The 23,481-nt window shown below is 43.4% G+C and overlaps 1 protein-coding gene across 2 annotated transcripts; it reads left to right on the top strand.

The window, feature by feature from the left end:
- Positions 1 to 138: 138 nt before the first annotated feature.
- Positions 139 to 23,481, top strand: chd1l (chromodomain helicase DNA binding protein 1-like). 2 transcript variants are annotated; one of them, XM_012820548.3, is made up of 25 exons: positions 139 to 334; positions 933 to 1,045; positions 1,376 to 1,482; positions 2,341 to 2,455; positions 2,774 to 2,805; positions 2,931 to 3,012; positions 3,659 to 3,821; positions 4,258 to 4,413; positions 4,721 to 4,813; positions 6,397 to 6,493; positions 7,015 to 7,088; positions 7,706 to 7,816; positions 8,766 to 8,880; positions 10,803 to 10,956; positions 11,534 to 11,711; positions 11,996 to 12,141; positions 12,946 to 13,109; positions 15,110 to 15,318; positions 17,572 to 17,670; positions 18,020 to 18,090; positions 18,389 to 18,503; positions 18,820 to 18,928; positions 19,180 to 19,488; positions 22,213 to 22,294; positions 22,931 to 23,481. In XM_012820548.3, exons 1-25 carry the CDS (start codon positions 244 to 246, stop codon positions 23,051 to 23,053), a joined length of 3,108 nt encoding a protein of 1,035 aa, XP_012676002.2. In that variant the 5' UTR covers positions 139 to 243; the 3' UTR covers positions 23,054 to 23,481. The 2 variants fall into 2 exon arrangements, with proteins under 2 accessions (XP_012676002.2, XP_031431087.1); XM_031575227.2 differs by lacking the exons at positions 139 to 334; positions 933 to 1,045 and having other exon boundaries at positions 1,399 to 1,482; positions 2,276 to 2,455.

Raw genomic sequence — 23,481 nt, 5'->3', positions numbered from 1 at the left:
GCCTGTCAGAAGTTAGAGGAGATGTCAGTAGTCCACACTGAAAATGTCTACAGCTCTGGCCCAAATGCTATGACGCTCAGTAAGATAGCCACCACATGGCTAGTACCGTCCAATAGTGGCATAGCTTGAACCGAAACTCCCGCCTCTTCAAGGAAGTTGTGGCAACTACGTCAAAGTGGCGCGCTTCACTGTGCTGTTTTGGAACTTTACTTGCAGTGAAGTGTTTACATTTTCTGACAAATCATGTCTACTTTTGTTCGAAGAGCGTCTAAGATACCAGATAAAGATATCTCAGATCTGTCGGAAAATGATCTAAAACGCTGGGGGTTGATAGGTGGGTGATAACTACCGTTAAAAGTCAGCTAGGTAGTTAGCTGGCTAACTATCTAGATCTTTGTTAAGTTATGTATCAATAGCTTCAAGCTGTCTTTGTTAACTAATTTGTAGTGTCCAAGTCTCTTAATGCGTTACTTTAGACAGCTTCTCCAGAAATGTAATTTAGGCTCGGCATTTTTCTTATTAAGGAGGAACCTTGTAACCTGGACCAGAATGTGTGTCTTGTTCTGAGCATGCCAGTACATGCCCCAGACTCTATACTATTATTGTCATCAGCACTCTCACTAAGGCTATGCTTGATGGGTTGTATCATGTTGAATAATATAGCTAAATGCTAGGTGCAGCTGTCTGTAACGTGATCAAAACTATGCAGCAGTTCTAAAAGACGTCAATCAAATATTTTCTGTTGTACCTCTTGTCAACCATATAATTATTGTGTTAGACCTGTTTTCATGCCAAATCATCAGTTTTACCCAGAGTTTCTGGTTGCTTTCTTGAATGTGAATTCATTCTGTTAAACTGATTTTAAAAGTGCTAAAAAACATGTTTCATGGTAAACATGATGACTGGTTATCTTCTGTGGTTGTATCTGACAGGCATTCAGCTGAGGTCCTATCAGTTGGATGGTGTGAGGTGGCTGACTCAGTGCCTGAAACATCAGGAAGGTTGTATTTTAGGGGATGAGATGGGCCTTGGTAAGACATGTCAGGTTAGTTCTTATCCAGCAACATCTGTCTGTAAGTTACAGAAGTCATTTCTTGCCAAAATATCTTATTTTACTGGATAGATCTGAAGTATTTTATAGACCTGTTAATGATATAGCATTGATGCAGTGAGTTATACATTTTAATTTTTTTTTTTAACTAATTAGGCTATTCATTTCTTCATTATGATCAGTCATGGTAACCGGTAGGCCAAATATTTCCGTGTGTCATTGAATGGACTAATAGTTCTAGAATTGCAGGTGTGTCGTTAGGCCACCTAGCCTTAACCTGGCTGATCAGTCAACTTTCTTTAACAATTTCTCTGCCTTCTTCAGACAATATCCTTGTTGGTTTACACCAAAGGAGCTCTGGGTGAAGCAGGGCCTTTTCTGGTGCTGAGTCCACTGTCTGTGCTGGAGAACTGGAGACAGGAGATGCAACGGTAAGGAAGCTGAGCTTAAGCTCTGGGCTTTAAGAGAGCAGATCCACTGTGGACTTTGGTCTTGGACCTGCTGCATCTTCTGTTAATGCGCTATTTACATATATCTGCATATCTTCTGTTTTAAGTCATATTATGGGGTAGATAAGTCAATCTCTCCTTTCCATCTTATTATTGAGTTTGGATTTGTAATCGTTAGATTCACCTCAGACCTGGAATCCTTAGTTGAGGGGGCAGTATTGCAGACATAAAAAGATATGTTTAAAAAATATGTGCAATAAATTGTCATCACTGCATGTGGCAAACAGTCCCTTTAAAGTGATCAGCCTTACTTGTGTGAGGCTGTTCCCATGTACTCATATCTTCTGTGGGTGGATGGGTGTCTGTCTCTCTCAGTATTAATACACAGCACTCCCACTTCCCCTATCACTTCTCTCATGTGCCCTGAACAGAGAGTAACAGGTTGGGTTTGAAGCGTTGCTCATATTTCTGTGTAGGAGGATGTTAGGAGTCAAAAGGTCAGGAGGAAATTATGTAAGAGGCTTTTGAAAGGCAGGATTTTTGTGACATTTCAAGGTCTTGTAAGCCTGGGACCCATCACTTTGGGCCAAAAAAAAAACGACATCTCAGTACCTCATGTAAATAAATGGTTGGTTTTCAACTTCCTTCATGAAAGAGTGGATTACCAAACATCAGTACACCACTAGTGGGAGTCTATGATCTATATTCAGTGAGACACTACCCTTGCTACTATTAATTGTGCGAGATGTCGGTTCAGATATAATTTTTTCCCCAGGGTGTAATGGTTACTGCCCTCTGCATGAACAGAGACGTTCGTAAAGACGCCATTGTGTCTCTCAGCTTCTCCCCCAGCCTCTCGGTGGTGTGTTACACCGGTGACAAGGAGAGGAGGGCGGAGCTACAGAGGGAGCTGCTGGATGACGGACACTTTCATGTCTTACTCACTACCTATGAGGTGAGACTTGAGTGTTTACGTAATTTACAGTTTCGCTGAAAACCTGAGCCACCTGGTGGTGCCCACAGACCTCAGTACTGTAAGATGTGATGGTTTCTTATGAGGGGTTGACATCAGATGCAATGTCAAGCCTATGAAACAATACAGTAAAAGTATAGTCCCTGTTGGTAGTGCAATAACATGAAGATATAGAGGGGTAAATATATGTTTAATACTATAGACAATTTGTCATTTGGTTTACTCAGTATTTAAATATATGTTTATTACTATAGACAATTTGTCATTTGGTTTACTCAGTATTTCCCTGTTTTTTGACAGATGTGCCTTAAAGATGCTTCGTTTTTAAGAAGGTACGTTTTTTTCTCTTTCTTAATATAACCAGAGATTAATTCACAATTCCACAAGGACACAACACAATGGTGAAACATTCAACTGTTGTATCCAGACATGTTCAGCTTGTTTGTGGTTTTTCTAGGTGGAAGTGGAAGATCTTGGTAGTGGATGAGGCACACAGGTTGAAGAATCAGAACTCTTTGTTACACCAGACACTAAACCAGGTGTATACTCTCTCCCTTTTTCATCATCATACTACTCATCTTCCTCTCAGTCTATTTTTTGTTTTACTCCCTTCTTCTGACCTGACACAGGTTGGTCTTGACCATTTGGAATCCGGAAAATTAAATTTCATAGCACTGGTGCATCGTCTTATATACCTCCGCCCGTTTGTTTGTCTGTTCGTTCATCAGCAAGATTACACAAAAATGACTTGGCTGATTTTCATTTGGACCGGCTCAGTGTAATACTTTCAAATGTTTTTTTTTTTTTTTTTTGCAGGGCCCTGAGGAAATGACATGTCATGACGATGACATGACACGAGGGTTTCAAGAAAAATAGCATGGTATGCTTGGGCATGACTGTAATATGTATTATAATGAACTGTAATGTGGCATGTAATTGCCTGGTATGGTGCCAATTTCTTGGTAATTTTATTGAAACCCTCGTGTCATGTCATCGTCATGACATGTCATCTCCTCAGGGCCCTGCAAAAAAAAAAAAAAAAACATTTGAAAGTATTACACTGTGTTGAGATCATGTTTTTCCTTTGCTCCATCCGAAGTCCAAACTGGTCATTGTGTGATTCATTTGTGATGTTCCCAGTTTTCACTGTCTTCTCCTCTCCCTGTCCCTTGCCCCCACACTCAGTTCTCAGTGGGCTTTAGGGTGCTGCTCACCGGCACGCCTATCCAGAACAACCTGCAGGAGGTCTACTCGCTGCTCAGCTTCATCCAGCCCAGCCTTTTTCCTGGTGACCAGGTGGAGAGCTTCGTCAGCACCTATGCAGATGTCCAGACCTGCCCAGCCCTGGGTACAGTATTCTCCCCCCCTACACTCACACCCCAGCGGTTTTAATACTCAGCTCGGGAGGCCCTGTGAGAGATCATTAGACAGTTTTGAAACCTGTACAGTTCCGGCTGAGTAGATAATTTCTCAAGAGTTGTCCAATTTGCATGTTGTCCAATGTTGTTCACATCACAGATCACATACCGGGGCTTATGAACATGTCACATCATGGTAATCCATGATAGTCTTAAATAGGCCAGTACTAATTGTACATGATCTCCTGAGGGCATTTAAGACAGGTGTGTTTGCTCTGGTATTCTCTGTCAAACCATATGGAATCTCTAATGGGAAATATCAAGCTAGTGACATGGAGCCTCTGGAAGTTATTGTCCTGCAGAGGGTGTCCTGTTTCAATGTAATCCTGTATGTGTAAGTCACTGTAACCTGTCGATGGTCCACAGCGGCCGAGCTCCACCGCGTCCTGCAGCCCTTCCTGCTACGAAGGGTCAAGGCCGAGGTGGCGGCCGAGCTGCCCAAGAAGACGGAGCTGGTGATGTTTCACGGCATGTCGGCCCTGCAGAAAAAATACTACAAGGCCCTCCTCATGAAGGACCTGGGTGAGAGGCAGTTTTCCACATCACCGTTGCTCTCTTCGTGTGTGTGTGTGTGTGTGTGTGTGTGTGCATAGTGTGTGCATAGTGTGTAGTAGGTGTTGTTCTGTATGTGACCACAAGGGGCCTCATTTCATTGGCAGACAACTGACAACAAGCAAATTCTGCTGCACATGAACTAAAGCTAATTTAAAAACTTGGCAAACCTAAACAAGCACAAACATGGGTGAGTTAGCTTTAGTTTGTACGTGACTGACTTTATTGCTGGATGCGTGTGTCTCTTTCTGACTCGACTGCCATCCTCTAATTGCAGATGCCTTTGGGGCCGAACAGGCCAGCAAGACCAGACTACTGAACATTCTCATGCAGCTGAGGAAGTGTGTGGACCACCCTTACCTATTTGATGGTGAGACCCTGATAATGAAACGAGTAGCTGAGTTACGACTAATAGCCCAAGTCTACCATTGGGTCTCAAATGTCCACCAGAAACTAGGGAGGGTTTGGACAGATGACTGGTATCGTTAGAGTTTTGCTAAAACCCCAACCAATATTTGGTTGACGACATCATATACTTAGATACTTCACCAACTCACATGCAACTTAGTATGATTTTAGCCACGCTGTATCACTACCACACTCTTTGAATGCTTTGAATGTAGATACTCTACATTTATACAAATAATTGTTGTATTGTTCCTTATGTACACATTTTGTTCATTTTGAACACAGGAATATATTTGTTACAAAGTCACACTCATGCCTCATATTCACTAGACAGTTCGGGAAAAAAAAAACACAGAACATAACTCACAGTGTACAGCCGCCACATCCACAAACTATAGCTATAGTATGTTATAGTAATAGCCATGCAATAAACCTTTATTTTCTGTTTGCCAGAGTCGTTATCATTCAAGATCACACACTTTTCTTGGAACAGAAAATATTTGGATTACCACACAGGCCTGTCGGGCACAGGGTCCCTGCACCAAGTAACCCCAGCTGGGTTGGCCCTAAAGGAGCGTAGCAAGTAAGGGATAATGTATTGTCCGGAGGTCATTATCCAAAAATAAATCCCAACGGGGCGAACAGCACCCCGACGGACAATACATTATCCCGCTTATTATACGGTTACTTGCCAAAAACGATAGAAGACATTCCTCCAAAATACCTCTTTTTAATGATTTAGTTGCCGTTTCGTGATTTCCGCTGAGAAATAAATAATTCTTCAAGCAAATAGAACTTTTAAGTTTCAGGTGTTGCGTAGCAACCCATTACTTGCTGACTTCAAATTACAATGAGTCTGTTACGTTAAATGACCGGACTACTTGCGGAATGATATGAAAGATGTGAATTAGAAGCACAAAACCTGTTGCCAATGACAGCGGTCAATATCTTTTTGCAGCGGTGAATATCAAGAAATATTCACCTGTGAACGTTGGGATGGCCCATTCAAATCAACGGTACTTTTTGGAACATTCTGAAGAGCCATATAATAATACACAAATATCTACCTGGGCCCCCAGCCTGAATGCAAGTGCTCTAGAGCTAGTCTGAGCATTATAGACATGTACTGCTTTAAATGTATGTATGTTTTGCACCATATGTGAGGTCCTATATCCCCTTGAATGACTAGCGTGTATGTGTGTCCGTGAAAGGGGCTCTGCTAAGAATTCAGGGGCCCCCTGACAGAATTTTCATTGCATCATGTGTTGATGTGGTGTGACTGCTGTAGGCCATCTACAGGTATTGAATATGTCACGCAAACACAGGGTGGTTGGACTGTCAGTTGCTTCTTGCCGCGCACGTATGGGAGTTGAAGGGCCCAGCAGGCCTTTCGTGTCCAGGGGACGAGATTTCATAATCCGTCCGTGCTCATTCTCTCGCTTTGTGCGACGGTCATATAATGGCCCGCTATGCACTATACTCCTAGTTCTCAAATTATTTGTCTGTCTGTCTCTCTCGTTCTTTTCATCACTGTCTTTCTGGCAGGTGTGGAGCCAGAGCCCTTTGAGATGGGTGAACATCTGGTGGAGGCCAGTGGCAAACTCGTTCTACTGGACAGTATTTTAGCATATCTGCGCAAAGAGTGAGTCACAGCCTCTTGACCTATGACACAAGTCTAAATGTATAGCAATGGCACGGAGGCGATTCTCCATATTAAAAGTCATTGTAGCGCCCCAATTTTTTTAAAGCTGTTATTTTAAGGTAAAACTGCTTATCCTAACCCTAATCCTGTACAATAATGTAATTACGGCATAATGCCACTTTAACACAACGTGACTTAATGCAAGGCTGGCATTTATTGACAGGACGTGCATGGTTTGATATTTTAAACAGAAAAACCTTAAATCAATACGTCAAATCTGCCCAAAACTCATGGCTTTTGAAATGTGGTTCTGTATCCTGCAATGTATTTTTCATTGCATGAAAATGGAGAAAGGTGCTCCTTGAATATACAGTGTAATATAGTATTATCAGCCATAAAGATATTCTAAAATGGAAATATGTTTGTCTGTGTAGTTCATAACAGTTGCGTTTGATACCCCCCCACTAATTTCTTGTTTGTGTGTCTGTGTGTGCGTGTGTTACTTGCGTGTATACAACCAGGGGCCATCGTGTTTTGCTGTTTTCCCAGATGACCAGAGTGCTGGACATCCTCCAGGACTATTTGGAATACAGAGGTACAGAGGACTTCAGCTGTCCGAATACATCAGTGTACTTTAAATCACTACTCCCCCAATATGGCTGTTGGACAAATCAAAATCCATCCTTTTTTTTGATTGGCTGTGGCCCCTGACTCTGTGTTGGTAGGCTCAAAAACAGACTGTGTTTTGAAAAGTCTTTCTTTTCAGTCAATAGTGATCTTATGCCATCCTTGAGAATAAAAAACATCATTATGCCTGTTAATGCTTTTTTAGTTTCACTGGCTGACTGATAAGATCATGTGAAATAAACTGATGAGACCAGTATGTTATGTGAGCATACACTAGAAACTGATAAGAACGTCGTGTTATTTCATGTAATAGTGCTTTTACTGTCGCCTGCCAAGTTTGCGTGTGTAGCTGCAGGGCTGCTGAGCTGAAGTCCTTCCTGTTCGAAAGCTTGCGGTGTTTGTGGGGGTTTTGACCTTGATGGCTGCGTAGGAAAGACGCTCCTTTCACCGCCCAAGCGCCGCTCTTTCCCTTCCGCCGCCTCGAACGCACACAGGAAATGCACATGTCTGTTTCCTGTGTGCACGTGTGTGCATGTGTTTCAGAAAACTCCAAACACATTTATGCTGACTTTGCTGTGCTTGCAGGTTACAGCTATGAGCGTCTGGACGGCTCCGTACGTGGCGAGGAGCGTAACCTAGCGATCAAGAACTTCAGCACCAAGGATGTCTTTGTCTTCCTCCTCAGCACCAAGGCTGGTGGGTGTCCTGTATTCTCACCCAATGCTCTCCACTTTTCTGCGCCTATATGCTATAGAGCAGTGGTTCTCGCAGGGGGGGGGGCGCAAGTCCAGGGTGAAAACACAGAAGGAGAACCAACTAGTGGTCAAATTAAGTATGACACTGCTCTTACAGCCCAGTAGCCTGAATCACCTATGTGGTGATGAGTTTATAGTCTATTTTGCACTTATATAATATGGTCAGGGCCTACCGTGGGGCCTACTTGGTAGAAGGGAAAGCTAGCCTAATCATTAGTACAACAGACATGTGCCTTACACGAACTGATCCAGGGAATGGAACAATCATGAAAACGTATTTGATCAGGCCACATTTGATCCGTTTCAAACAAGAGCTTTGAGTTTAACTGATCAAATATTTGAGTTTAACTGATTCATGAAATGACATTGGAAATGTTTAACTGTTCAAATGTAGAAACAATGTCAAAGAAAAACTATGAAACTGCTTACAGCCATCTGTTTTTTTTTGTTAATAGCTAATACGCTTTATGAGAGTCTCAATCTTTGGCTGTTTTTCTTCTCACTGTCAAAGAGGGACAACACATTGAAATGTCTAGGAACCACAACTTTTTATGCCAGTGTTGTGATCCAACTACATGCACATTATTATATTTGTGTGTCTGAATCTGAACGTGCATAGCACAATACTGTTTCTGGCCGCCAGAGGATTGGAAGGAGAGTATAGTTTGTGTGTCAGCCATTTGGCCTGGGATTCATTTTTAAAAGTAGTAGAATTTGTCTGGCTTGTAAGTACAAAATCATATGTCAAGTCAAAATTGAATTTTGAAACAGCATCAAAGAGAGTAGCAGAAGCAGACAGGTATTAGCAAGCCCGAGATTCAAGGTGTACTGGCTCCTCTCTGCTAGCTCTCTTTCTCTCTCTCTCTCTCCCCCCCCTCTCTGTGCCACAGGTGGTGTAGGCTTGAACCTCACAGCTGCTGATACAGTCATATTTGTGGACAGTGACTTCAACCCGCAGAATGACCTCCAGGCTGCTGCCCGAGCCCACCGGATTGGCCAGACAAGGTTCTCTCACACACACACACACACACACACACACACACACACACACACACACACACACACACACACACACACATGTACTCACACACATACACTTTCACACACGTACACTTTCACACACGCAGTCTGTTGACCTCAGCCTTGCTGCTGTGTTGCTTTCATGCCATAGAGCCAAAGACCTAGGGGTGTAAGACTTGGCATCCCAATGTCATTCATTAATATGTCACTGAACAAATGCGTATGTTGTCAGTTGTCAGTTGAATAGATGTGCCTTTAAAGACCTCTCAATCTGCAAGTACTCATTGGGTAAATGCATATGTGATGATTCGTTTGACTTGAGGGTGAAATGTGTTGGGCCTGTTGGAAACCCACAACTGAAAGATTGGCGTGTTCGGACAGATTTCCTGTGAAAACACCACTGTGATACTATGATACAACAGACCCATATCTATATTTAGGGTGTCTGTTTATTCTCCATAACAGACCAGAAGCACACAAAACGCGCCAAAATGAAGAGTGTTACGACCCCCTGCGCCTCTGCGGACGGTGTAGTGGCCATGCATGGCCTGCAGGCAACAGTGGGGACGACGAGCCATTGTTGATTGGCTGATTACCTGGGGAGGTGTGGGGGATAAAAAGGATCAGTGGACACCTGTCGCTCGCTCTCTCTCAGCATACAGATCATCACCCCCCCCCCCCCCCCCATAGACACGTCTTCTTTTGCTTTGTACCTTGTATGGACTTAATAAATACCCGTAATTTAATAAGATAACTTTGTCGTCTACCTCCGATGTTTTATGTTGTGGTCACACGAGCTGGCCATAACATAAAAATTGGGACCTCTTCAGGGATAGTGGTGTTTGGAGTGCAGGATAGTAACAGTGGGTGAGTCGCTGAGTAAACAGAGCAAACTACTGTAGATAGAGTTCTCCAGCTGAGTGCGATGCTTCTTTCGGAGTGCTGTTTTTTTTATTTTCGTTTGATATTTTTCTTGGTAATCCCAGGGGGGGGGTACACTTCGGGGTTTGGGGGTTGACTGCATCCATGGTCTGCTGCTTACCCACGAGTTGAGTGTGCCTCGAGCCTGGTAAGCCATGGAAGACTAGCAAAGCGAAGTTAGTATAGTGGACAAGTAGGTAAGGTGGGGAGTAGCTCAAAGCCCAAACAACGGGATTGTTTGCTAGTGACACACAGTGGGTTTAATATAACTCACCAGATTTGTTGTGTTTTTTTCCCTTTGAGAGAGCATTCATTTGTGTGTTATTGTAAAACCGGTTATTCGGCTAGCGGTAGTTGTGGTTTTACCTGCCGCTGCGAAGTGATGTACGGGCTATGATTAGCTTAATGATTCTCAGTGGATGCTTACATTAAATGATAACATCGTTGTCCTTGATGAGATTAGGAGATATGGTCCATAGTGTAGTTTCTCTTCTGTGTTGGCCTTGTCTACAAAGGCTGAGATGTCTCCTAAATGCTCCTTGCTCTGTTGTCTCACCACACGTAGCGGCTGGTGTCTTCACATGGCAAACCTACAGCAGAACCTAAGTCGTCTGTGCTTCGTAAAATGTTCTTTCTCCAACACAATGTACTATACATGTTCCATTTTAGTTATAGGAATACACAACTTAGCATAATGGGTGTGTCTGGGGGTCTAATTCAAGGTGTGAGGTGGGGGCGTGATAGGAGGGGGAAGCAGTATGGGGTCTACCTAGATATGAAAGATGTGAATGTCAGCCGACAGGGAGGGTCTTGCTGACCATTTCCGTGTTAATGAAGGTGGCGTGAATGTGATGCATTCTTGGGGGGGTGGAATTCATATGAGTTGAAAGTATATGAAAACCACGAATATTCTTCCAGTGTGATGGTGAAATAAGTAACATCGTGTTTGGTTTGGCATTCCAAAACATTTGGTTTGTGCTGTGCAGGGCGGTGAAGGTGATTAGGCTGGTGGGCCGGGACACGGTGGAGGAGATCGTCTACAGGCGCGCCATCAGCAAACTGCAGCTCACTAACACCGTGATCGAGGACGGGCGCTTCTCGCTGCTCGACCAGGCCCAGTCTGCTGCCGCCGGACTTCAGGTGAGGGGCCATAGATTTGTGTGTGTGAATGTGACACTGGCTGTGTGTGTGTGTGTGTGTGTGTGTGTGTGTGTGTGTGTGTGTGTGTGTGTTTGTGTGTGTGTGTTGGTGAATGTGACACTGACTGTGTGTGTGTGTGTCTTAGTTTGACCTGTGTGAATGTGATTTGTATTTGTGTGTGTGTGTGTGTGTGTGTGTGTGTGTGTGTGTGTGGTTGTAAAACTGTCTGCATGTATACAGTGGGGAAAATAAGTGTTTGAACCCCTGCCGATTTCGCAAGTTTGCCCACTTGCAATCTATAATTGTAATGGTAGGTCTATTTTAACAGTGAGAGACAGAATATCTACAAAAACATCCAGAAAATTGCATTTTGCAACAGTTATGAAATGATTTGCATTTGTTGCGGCATTTGTTAACTCACGACTCATGCCCAGACAAGCACCCATGCTGACACTCATTAAGAGGACATAAATCAGTCCTTAAATATTAGTCATCCACTCTTATTCCCTTTCCTCTTTTCTTCACTCTTCTTTTTTCTGAAATCATTCTTTCCATCTTTCTTTGCTCTCCGCTGCAGCTGAGTGACATCCTGAAGTTTGGGGTGGATAAGCTACTAGCGTCGGAGGAGAGCTCGGTTCAGGATGTGGACCTGGGACTGATCCTGGGTCAGTCTCGCAACGGCCGGTGGCTCACTGAGGACGATCCCGTCATCCCGTTGGAGGATGAAGAGGCAGAATCTGACACCGATGGCCAGAGTGAGACTTCCATCTCCCTCATAGGAGACTGTCATTTAATATAAAAAACTAAATATCAGTTATCATATATACAGAAATGTTAACGTTTTGCTGAATTGCGGTGAATTGCATGACCGCTACTAAATATTGAATGGCTGTTTGATTGACAATGCATGCTTGATTTTAGCATTTTAACTATAATAGGATCCCCACCTGAAAAACACAGTTAGGACAATGACAGAACTCTGATGGTGGTGAGGAGAATCTCTTGACTGATCCCTTGCTGCCTCTCCTCTGTCCCCCAGACCACATGTACTACTTTGAGGGGAGGGACTACTCACGGGACCCCAGCACTGAGGACCAGGAGGCCTTCACCTCCCTGCTGCAGGAGCAGCTGACCCAGCTGCAGGAGGCTGGCAACGAGGGACGGGCTCTGCGCTGTACAACTGGAGTGAGGATTTTGCATAGACACACACACACACACACACACACACACACACAAACACGCACGCACGCACGCACGCACGCACGCACGCACGCACACACACACACACACACACACACACACACATTTAAGCATGCACCCACTCGCACACACAAACACACCATACCTTCTTTATGGCCTTGGCCGAGGATTACTGTGGCAAGCCAAGTATTTCTCAGAGAATTCCCTGTTTGAGAACACACGCTCTGTATGTCACTTGGGCGTCGTTACATCAGAGTCATGCCCTCCCATGCTGTTGTATCATGGGCTCAATAAGTGCATGTGGGAGTGCAGCCCTCCATAGACCAGTTCCAGGCTCTTGCACTCTTCAGACATCAAAAAAGAAACCATGGTACTTGCACTCGTCTTTGCTCTTAAAACAAGCAGGGAGTTCTGCTCTGAAATCTGATCGCTTGAAGGCACATTACGTGGAGATGTTACTCTCCAACCTTGAATGAATCAGGAAAGTACTATACCAACTCTCTTGTTATCTTTCATTTTAGTTTTGCCTTAGCAGAATTATTATTTAGGTGTGCAGGTGTTGTGTTTAGATATGAACCCACATACAATGTTGTGTGTGTGTGTGTGTGTGTGTGTGTGTGTGTGTGTGTGTGTGTGTGTGTGTGTGTGTGTGTGTGTCTACAAATGCTTACCCGCTTATCTATGTGTGCTTTTATGTACGAGTGTGTGCGTGTGTTTAGTTGTCTGTGTCCATGCACGCGTGTGTATTTATGTATGCGTATGTGTGTGTGTGTGTGTGTTCTCCCACAGGCATCTCTGGCGGGGCCCTTGCGGAGCCCCATGAGGCTGAAGCGGCCCCTGAGCGCGGATGAGCTGGAGCAGCGGAGGCAGAGGAGGCAGGAGGCCGCCGCCAAGAGGGCCAAGCTGATGGATGAGCGCAAGAAGAGGCAGGAGGAGCAGAGGCAGCTCAAGAGGTGAGAGAAGTCCAGAGCCACACCACACTATCAGGGACAGGATGGGAGAGCACTGACATCAGTGAGGAAAGACAGGGGAAATGCAGTGTTTCCCCTACCGTTATATTAGGGGGGCGCCCCGCCCCCCCAACTGCACCCCCCGCCCCCCCTGGAAGGTCAAGTTAATCTTGTTCAATTTTATTTTCTATAAAGCGCCAGATCACAACGGAAGTCATTTAAGGTTACCTTTCCTATAGAACAGGTCTATAGCTTGTTATTTTATTAAACAAAATAAATAGCCTTATGTTATTTATCTTATTTACACGACGGCATGTAATTTCTGTCTCTACATGGTCGCGGGTTTACAATTCTGCTCTCTGTATCACGCATGGCGGAGTTCCGCCAAGATGCGCACAAACACACACACACACAGACACGTGCGCGCACACACAGGTGAGCACGCTCCCACCAGCGGACAGAATTGGGCTTAAGAATCAGTGCACAGCTACGGACACTTTTAAGCTTTAAAAAACACATTTCCAGGTGTTCATGAATCCAGCGGAGATCTTTTCCTAGGTAGGGTCGAGAATGAGGCCAAATGAGAATGGCTACAACAGACGTGGAAACAGAACGTACGCCCATGTCCGCACCGAAAATTCAGAAATAGATCTGGCTTGCATTTTTTATCATTTTCCGCGAGTTGTGCGTGGCCCTTTTTTACATAGTCTGGTAATAAATCTATTCATTGTAATGAAAATTATTTATTTTGCTGTCAATAATGAAGGAAGCAATAAATCTGATTATTTCCCAAACCCTCAAGAGCTGTTGCCATGGAGATTTAACGTTACTTTCTGTTTGAAGATAAGGTAGCAGCTAGTGTTGAAGAATGGGTAACTTGAAATTGGACGACTTTAAATTAATATATGAAATTGAACATCAACACCTATACGGATAAAATAAATAAAGAAGGATAGCAAAACAGATTGATAAGCCTAGAATGAGAACGGCAGAAACACAGGCAGGACGTTAGATGACGAGACAGATCATAGTGACACAGGCTGTTTTTTTTCGTCATATGAAGGCTGAGACATTCATAACATTTTATTCAGTCTTACTGATGGTCCTTTTGTAATGCCAACATGTGCACTTCGTTGTGGATAAGTAAAACCTATTTTGCTACATTTTTGTAGTCCTGGTAATCTATTGTTTGGCATATTGGTGAGGTTATTAAGAGGACCATTTCTAAATAGTTTTGTTCTTGATGAATTAATGTTTGTTTATTAATCAGTTATTTTTCAACAAATAACTCAATTATAATTACAAAGAGGACAATTCGCAACTTTTTATCGCAACTTTCACTTGTTTTCGGCAATTTCATTGCAAAAACACCTAAAAATAAAAACTTTCATCGCAACTTTTTTGAAAAGCTCCTGCGAAATCAGGAATTTTAGGCCGCAAATACATGTATCTCAAAACATTTTCTTCCAGAAGCCCAAAAAGGTACACTGCAGAGACAAAAGCTGCATAAAAATAAAAAGACATGTTCCGATGTTTAGTTCAATGTACAGTTAAAATAATTGTTCAGTTGTTATATTGACTGCTGTCATTAAAAGAAACACATGAACACCATGATTCCTTTAAGCGTTTGTGTCGGTGGCCGCACCGCACTCCCCCCCCCCCCCAAAAGCTGTAAACCTAGGGGAAACACTGAAATGTATACAAAGAGCCTATGTATGTAGTATGAAAATAGCCTAAAGTAGTGTTATACAGGAAATAGAAATGTAGTGAAACATTTGTTTACCCTACTGATTTTATAGGCTTAAATTATTTACTTATTATTTGCTGGAGCAAGCGTTGTACAAAACAGACAGTTGTTAGTGTGACTCCTACATCCTATCATGTGAAATGCAGTGGCCTTATGTGAAATAGATACACCCTAATCAGTGTGTGTTTCTGTGGTTTGTGTGTGTGTGTGTGTGTGTGTGTGTGTGTGTGTGTGTGTGTGTGTGTGATTTGAGTAGGAAGGCCTGGTGGGAGTCATGCGGGTACACATCCATGTGTTTACCTGCTCTGGACTCGGAGGGTGAGGACGAGGAAGAGGATGATGGAGACGAAGATGCTGCTAGCACCTGCTCCACTGACTCTGAGCACATGGCCATACGTTACGTGCTGGGCGACGTCACACACCCGCACACAGCCAAGGAGGACGCCATCATTGTACACTGCGTTGGTAGGCATGACACCTCTCACCACGCAACTGTAGGCTTCAACTGGCCGTGTACAGAAATCAAATATGTTAGCATAGACACTCCCTTTGACCTGTGTAGGTAGGCCCATGTCTTTATGTTCATGTCTGTGATGTGTGTGTGTGGGTTTGTGTGTGTGTGTACCCCCCCCCCCCCCCCTGGGATTACCAAGAAAAATATCTAATGAAAATAACAAAAACTTTCAACTCATAAGAATTCCACCCCTCCAAGAATGCATCACATTCATTAACACGGAAATGGTCAGCAAGACCCTCCCTGTCGGCTGACATTCACATCTTTCATATCTAGGTAGAACCCATACTGCTTCCCCCTCCTATCACGCCCCCACCTCACACCTTGAATTAGACCCCCAGACACACCCATTATGCTAAGTTGTATAGTACATTGTGTTGGAGAAAGAACATTTTACGAAGCACAGAGGACGTTCTGCTGTGGGTTTGCCATGTGAAGTAGGGCTGAACGATTTGGGAAAATAATCTAATTGCGATTTTTTTCCCCAAAATATTGCGATTGTGATTTAATATGCGATTTTTTTATTTTATCGAAAAAATTTTCCCAACAAATCGTAATGAATGATTTAAATATGACCAACACAATATTAGATACATTTAGTGTAAAATATTATTTCCCATATTTAAAATGTTTATTTAACGGCTCATTACAGAATCAAGAACAACTAATCGGTGGCTTTGCCACTGTGCATTTAAGTAATTTAAAAAAGGTCATTGTAAGAATAAACACAAGGCATGCACTTTTTAAACACTGTGTGCAAAATGTACCATCTTAAAAAAATTTTAGACCACGTTTTTAATTGCGAACGTTGCGGTTAGAAAATCGTGTTCTATCATATCGCGATTAAATCGCAAATGCAATTAACCATTCAGCCCTAATGTGAAGACACCAACCGCTACGTGTGGTGAGACAACAGAGCAAGTAGCATTTAGTAGACATCTCAGCCTTTGAAGACAAGGCCAACACAGAAGAGAAACTACACTATGGACCATATCTCCTAATCTCATCAAGGACAACGATGTTATCATTTAATGTAAGCATCCACTGAGAATCATTAAGCTAATCATAGCCCGTACATCACTTCGCAGCGGCAGGTAAAACCACAACTACCGCTAGCCGAATAACCGGTCTTACACTAACACACAAATGAATGCTCTCTCAAAGGGAAAAAAACACAACAAATCTGGTGAGTTATATTAAACCCACTGTCATAGCCCATAGCACTAGCAAACAATCCCTTTGTTTGGGCTTTGAGCTACTCCCCACCTTACCTACTTGTCCACAATACTAACTTCGCTTTGCTAGTCTTCCATGGCTTACCAGGCTCGAGTCACACTCAACTCGTGGGTAAGCAGCAGACCATGGATGCAGTCAACCCCCAAACCCCGAAGTGTACCCCCCCCTGGGATTACCAAGAAAAATATCATCTTGATCTGTATGCTGAGAGAGAGCGAGCGACAGGTGTCCACTGATCCTTTTTATCCCCCACACCTCCCCAGGTAATCAGCCAATCAACAATGGCTCGTCGTCCCCACTGTTGCCTGCAGGCCATGCATGGCCACTACACCGTCCGCAGAGGCGCAGGGGGTCGTAACACTCTCCATTGTAGCGCGTTGTGTGTGCTTCTGGACTTACGGAGAATAAACAGACACCCTAAATATAAATATGGGTCTGTTATATCATAGTATCACAGTGGTGTTTTCACAGGAAATCTGCCCGAACACGGCAATCTTTCAGTTGTGGGTTTCCAACAGGCCCAACACATTTCACCCTCAAGTCAAAGGAATCATCACATATCCATTTACCCAATGAGTACTTGCAGATTGAGAGGCCTTTAAAGGCACATCCATTCAACTGACAACATACGCATTTGTTCAGTGACAGAATGCCAAGTCTTACATCCCTAGGCTCTATGGCATGAAAGCAACACAGCAGCAAGGCTGAGGTCAACAGACTGCGTGTGTGAAAGTGTACGTGTGTGAAAGTGTATGTGTGTGAGTACGTGTGTGTGTGTGTGTGTGTGTGTGTGTGTGTGTGTGTGTGTTTACAGATGACTGTGGCCGCTGGGGCAGAGGGGGTCAACAGACTGTGTGTGTGAAAGTGTACGTGTGTGAAAGTGTGTTAGTACGTGTGTGAGTACATGTGTGTGTGAATTCATGTGTGTGTGTTTGTGTGTGTGTGTGTGTGTGTGTGTGTGTTTACAGATGACTGTGGCCGCTGGGGCAGAGGGGGTCTGTTCACTGCACTGGAGCTTCGGTCGGACGAGCCCCGCAAGCAATACGAGCTGGCTGGGAAAATGAAAGGTGTCCCACATGCTGCACCTCTGCTTATGTGTCCAGTACTGCAGCACAACAGTCTTCACACACTCACCCCTCACATTCACCTGAACCAGATGATTCATTTCAAAATGCAGCATGTTGTTTACTGCATGTTGTTTACTTCATGTTGTTTACTGCTTCTAGAGTTGTCATATTATGACCAAGACTTTGGTTGCTGGCTACACACTCTCCCCCATCTTTACACACAAGCAATTTTGCATATATGCTTGAGTGTATATATCCTTTATTGGACCTTCATAGTTCACCAAACACATATACTGAGCAATGTTCACTAGATTCTCGTTGATCTAATCATATTCATGCCTGTGTTTAGACTTGGAGCTGGGGCATGTGCTGTTTTTCCCTATCAATGATAAGCAGTCCAGACTGGATGGGAAAGATCATGTGAGTGAACGTCATTCGAGGCTTTCGTGCCTGTGCTGTTTGAGTGAAGGCTGTGATGTATTATAACCTCAGGACTGTAGACGCCCAGCAAGATTATTGGATAAGAAAACCAATGTTGATATAATATCTTCATTGGTGTTCTACCCTAAGGTCTTTGCACACTTTGGTTGATGCCGTCTTAATGTATGTATTCAATGAAACAGGTCACCCATTCCTCTGGGATAATTACACACTGACACGTTGACGTCTTGTTTTTGTTGATGCACTGGTGCCAATGACACCCACTGGTTTCTTGCAGCTGGCACTGATCGTGGCCCAGACTCGAGACAAGGCAAACAATCTCTCTGGCATCCTGCTCAGCGCCTTGGAGGAGGGCCTCAGGAAGATCTCCAGGGTGGCCAAGGGGATGAGAGGTACTCTGAATTTGGTGGTAGCCGGAGGGGGAATCCATGGCGGAATGTGGAGTGGTGCACGTAGTTCACATCAGAAGAGTGAAAACAAGAGTCAGTTAGGGAAAACATATTTTAGACAAGAGTCATTTCTTATTTCAAAAATATATGTCTACATTCCTTTTGGGCCTAAATAAAGTATCTGCCGATCTATCTATCTATCTATTGATCTATCCATCCATCCATCCAACTAATTCATTGATTCTGCATTTCTGCCCTTAATTAACTGCCATTTCAGACTGAAGTCAACTACATTCTACTCCGTGTTTGTCTCTTCCAGCGAGTGTCCATCTACCCCGCATCGGACACTCCACCAAAGCCTTCAACTGGTATGGCACAGAGAGGCTCATTCGGAAACACCTGGTCACAAGGGGCATCCAGACATCCATGTATCCATCCCACCTCCAGAGGAAAGCGGTTCCTTTTCACAGCCCACACACCCATCTAAACATTAGTTGTGCTTAGAGATGCTGCACTGCATCACAAGTAGAAGACATCATCAAGTTTTGTGTTTTGAAACTGTGTGCGTGTTTGGGAATGACATGACAATAGTTAATAGAAAGTTAACCGTAGCGGAGCGAATATAGAGACTAACAGTCAGTGGTCCTGTTTCCAGTGTCAAGTCCTTAATGTTGTATAGATACTACTACCGCAGGGCTGCCTCTGTCAACACCACAGCATCCAACTCTACACCGTCCACGTCCGCCCATCAGTCGGCCTGTGACCGGGGCGTCTCGCCGCCAGCTCGGAGAGAACTCCCGTCATCACCCGTCTCCCAGCACTCCTCCAGTCCCGAGGGAGCGGCGATGGGAGACGGTTTTCAGGAGCCAGCCGGGTCCAGTTGCAGCCCGGCTACGTTCAGCCTGTCGGACTTCATGCGCGGCGTTCATGTCTTCTTCTTCAACATGGCTGCCTCGGACAGGAAGAGACTGTCACGCTACCTCATCACATATCCTTTAAAGTGGCATTATGCAGTAATTGTACTTCAGGGTTAGGGTTAGGATAAGCAGTTTTACCTTAAAAATAACAGCTTAAAAAAATTGGGGCGCTACAATAACTTTTAATATGGATAATCGCTTCTGTGCCATTGCCATACCAGGGTCCGTAGGCATATTACTGCTTTATGTAGGTTTGTCTGAAGCCGCCCGGTTTCTACTGTCTGCCGAACTAGTAAGTAGCTTTTTTGCCGTCTTGCTTTTTCTTGTGTTGCACTTGCTTAATGTTTGACTGTGTTAGGACAGTTGTTGACTAACTAGTTTGTCATAGTGTCTAAGTAAGCACATTTCAAGAGGTTTCGCTAGTTTTAGCCGCTAGCATCTCGTTAGCGATTAGCAATTCTTCCGTTATGTGAAACACATTTGTGCGGCAGATAAAGCAAGTAGTTCACACGATGGCCACTCTGGTGTCACGAAGAGTGATCTAGGTAGAGGAGACGGAATTGAACAAAGGGATATTGGATTAAATGTTTTGGAGAACCAGGAAAGAGGCAAGGCAGACTTTGTCTCTTCCCAATCGGGCAAGACATTACCATTGACAACAACCCTATGAAACCGAGCAAACGAGGCCACCAGAAACCGGTTAATATCATCATGCAAAACACATCTATAGCAGACAGTGACACATTCCAAAATGATTAGCTGTAATTACTGTTTGAGCTACAATTGACCGATCGCCAGGGCCCCGCCCCCTTAGTTACTGTTGCTACGTCCGACACAATTCCCGGAACTGTCAAGCTAAAAGCCATGGCGAGTACGGGGACAAGCACTATAGCTGTCAGTGTGAGTGATGATTTTTGGAGTAATACCTCCACGATATCCTCCAGATCAAGGCAAAAGGGACTGCAGTATGCAGTGGAAGGATATCCAAAATATTAAGATCAACAACGAAGTGGACACAACAATAATCGAAGCAAAAGTATACAGGTCTCAATAAAAAAAAATGAGAAACCCTACGACCTCTTCATTAAATGCAACCAGCACAAACCTTGTAGACTAGTCATGTTATTTCACCACTGGGTAAGATATGTATATAATATTTCAAGCTAGCTAATAACCTACAAAGATTCTTTATTCTTATTATTTATTCCGTCTCTGGCGAGACACTCTGGTACTGGAGGTATCTGTAAAATGATGATCCTGATGTAATGCTATGGCTTTGTATCAGATCACCAGGTTATTGCTCTCAGGTTGTGCCTTATGCATACCTTGGGATACTCAGGAGTAGGTTGCCCATTCACAAAATGCCACAAAGATTAAAATAAAACAACTTCATAATGGCCTTTTGTTCAACATTGATACAGTACGTTAAGCTCGAGCTAGTCTCTCCAACTAAAGTGTTAATGTTAAAATCAAAATGTTAATGTTACCGTCTGTAAAATTGCACACTGAGCTATCCTAGCTAGCGATGTTGATGTTACCGTCTGTAAAATTGCACGCTGAGCTATCCTAGCTAGCGATGTTGATGTTACGTCTGTAAAATTGCACGCTGAGCTATCCTGGCCAGAGATAGCAAACGCCAGCAGCATAAATACAAAGTGTTCGTTAAAAGTTCTGTTCAATGTTGTATCAAGCATAAATACAAAGTGTTCGTTAAAAGTTCTGTTCAATGCTGGCGTTTGCTATCGCTAGCTAGGATAGCTCAGAGTGCAATTTTACAGACGGTAACATTAACATTTTGACGGTAACATTTTTATTTTAACATTAACACTTTAGTTGGAGAGACTAGTTATGTACTTATAGTGGTAATAATACAAGTTGTCATGAACCATAACTGTTTGGGGATGTTCTCTCAACTAGACAGTTAGTTATCATACCTAGCGATAGCGTAGTTCGCTAGATAGATATCATAGCTAGCTGCAAGCAGCTTCATTTACTATGGAGCAGACATATGTTTGTTTTTCGATATATTGAGGTGGGAGTGGGGTCTCCCACACTGTTTAATCCACCGCCGGCACCTTTCCTCTTGTGTTTTGGGCTTTGGAAATGCGGAAAAAAAACACGCATCCCTCTAATCTCTATGTCAGATCTAAAAGTCCCGTAAGCACACTGCTTCACCATGCTGCTCAGACCTCAAAGTTGTCGGACCTTCTTCTCTTAGTAGCGGTTGCTAAGGTATGATTGGACGAGGGCCATTCTAGGGAGGAGTTTCGCGATCGGTCAATTCCAAGTTTCAACACATCCTCATGGTTTAGGTGTTTAAGACCACATGGCGAAAGCTATGAATCGCTTCCATTAAGGAATGTCTTGGTAGGGCTGGTAATTGGCACAGTGGTGGTAAGTATTGCAATTTGATTCTGCGATTCTACGTTCCGATTTTTATATATATATATGTATTTATATATATATTACGTTACGTTTACTGGGAGTCTGTGCAGCCCTCTTGGCACGGTAAATTTGTTTTCTTGAATCTGACTTACTTTCCAATTTCCACTGTGACGCAAGAAAAGCACAAGGTCTTGTGCCATTATGTGGCCTTCAGAAGCAATGCTATCAGAAGAATTCAAATCGTAATATTAAATAAATAAATAAATATCACGACACTTTGCTCTTATTTATTGATGTAATATCATGCTGAAAAATATTGCGTTATTACACTCTATCGATTTTTTTAAAGTACGTTTTTAAGTCGGAAGGTTGGAAGGTGTCCAGCTTGTTTGCCTTAACCGTAACTGCACATATGACGGTCACGAGGAGGACCTGATGAGCGCACGTGTCACTCATGTTGTGGCTGAAGTGGATAGTCCTGCTCATACACAGGTACTCACACCTGCTCACCCCTGCCTCGCATAGCATAGCATAGCGCAAGACTGTTCATTCACATGAGTTCATTTTCATTCAAGGTTCGTGCTGATGTATGTATTATGATGGAAGCCGGTTTTAGGTAAATAAAACATTGTATAGTTGTGTTTCCAACTTATGGGTCGTAGACTAATGATGCCTTTACGTGGGGAAAAGTTAAATGTTTTTGTTGGTTGAAGTGAATCAATCCTGACAGAATAATTAAATTATAGCTTTTATTTAAAACATTCTGTATGCTTTCTTGAAGCATTTAGAAATGTGCCAGGCAGTCCTACTTGCTTCAAGCAGGCTTTAAAAAAAAAAAGGTTGTCTTTGTTGGGTAGTTGAAAGCCAGTTCTCACATTTTTTCAGTACTGAGACCTGCTTTAAAGAAAATGTATTAGGGCCTCACATAATGCCAATCAAGTGCTAGAGTGTATGGAAATGTATATTGATTTCTGTGCCCTGTGTCAAGAGTGTCATGTGTTGAGGCTTGGCTACGCAGTGGAATGATTTGCTAGGCGCCCGATCAGATTGTACTACTGAAACAGCTCCTGGGTGTGCTTCCTAATGCGTTCATAATGTGCCAAATAAATCATGTGTCTCTCCTCTCAGGAGCTGCGGGAGCTTGTGCATCAGTACCCTCAGGCCTTACCTGTGCAGATGACCTGGCTGGAGTCCTGTTTGTCCAAACAGAAGAAGGTCAACACCTCCTCTTTCCTGCATAAGCTACAGTGATCCTTGACCACCCCCCGACCCCCACCCCCACCCCCCCAAAAGCTTATTTATGGTCGAATGAAAACAAATTACAGTGGCATGGATGAAGTTAGGCTTCATGTAATGGAAATAAAATTATACCTGTATTGAAAAACATCTTGGACTTATTTGTCACTGAAAGTGTGTCACACTGTGTCAAAAGCTATGTCATAGGAGCGTAACTGAAAAGAAGATACAGTGATTGTCAGATGTGGACATAATATATATGAAGGATGCAAGCCAGTAGAACAGTGTCAGGTAATGGAGCCTTCTCCAGCTACTTAGTTAACAAATATGGTGGTGATGTGCTACCTTTATGTACTGTGATTGATTGTTTAACCTGTAAAGCACCTTGAGACTTCTTTGTATTTTAAAGTGTGCTTTATAAATAAAATCCATTATTATTATTA

This window comes from Clupea harengus, chromosome 10 (genome assembly GCF_900700415.2).
Source record: "Clupea harengus chromosome 10, Ch_v2.0.2, whole genome shotgun sequence".
NCBI lineage: Eukaryota > Metazoa > Chordata > Actinopteri > Clupeiformes > Clupeidae > Clupea > Clupea harengus.
The sequence above is the reverse complement of the archived record's forward strand: the minus strand, read 5'-3'. Positions and strand labels throughout refer to the sequence as shown.

Coding starts and splice junctions, on each gene's coding strand:
- chd1l (XM_012820548.3), top strand. CDS start 244: ATGTCTACTTTTGTTCGAAGAGCGTCTAAGATACCAGATAAAGATATC. Junction 18,091..18,388: donor GACTGGATGGGAAAGATCAT/GTGAGTGAACGT, acceptor GGTTTCTTGCAG/CTGGCACTGATCGTGGCCCA. Junction 18,504..18,819: donor GGTGGCCAAGGGGATGAGAG/GTACTCTGAATT, acceptor TGTCTCTTCCAG/CGAGTGTCCATCTACCCCGC.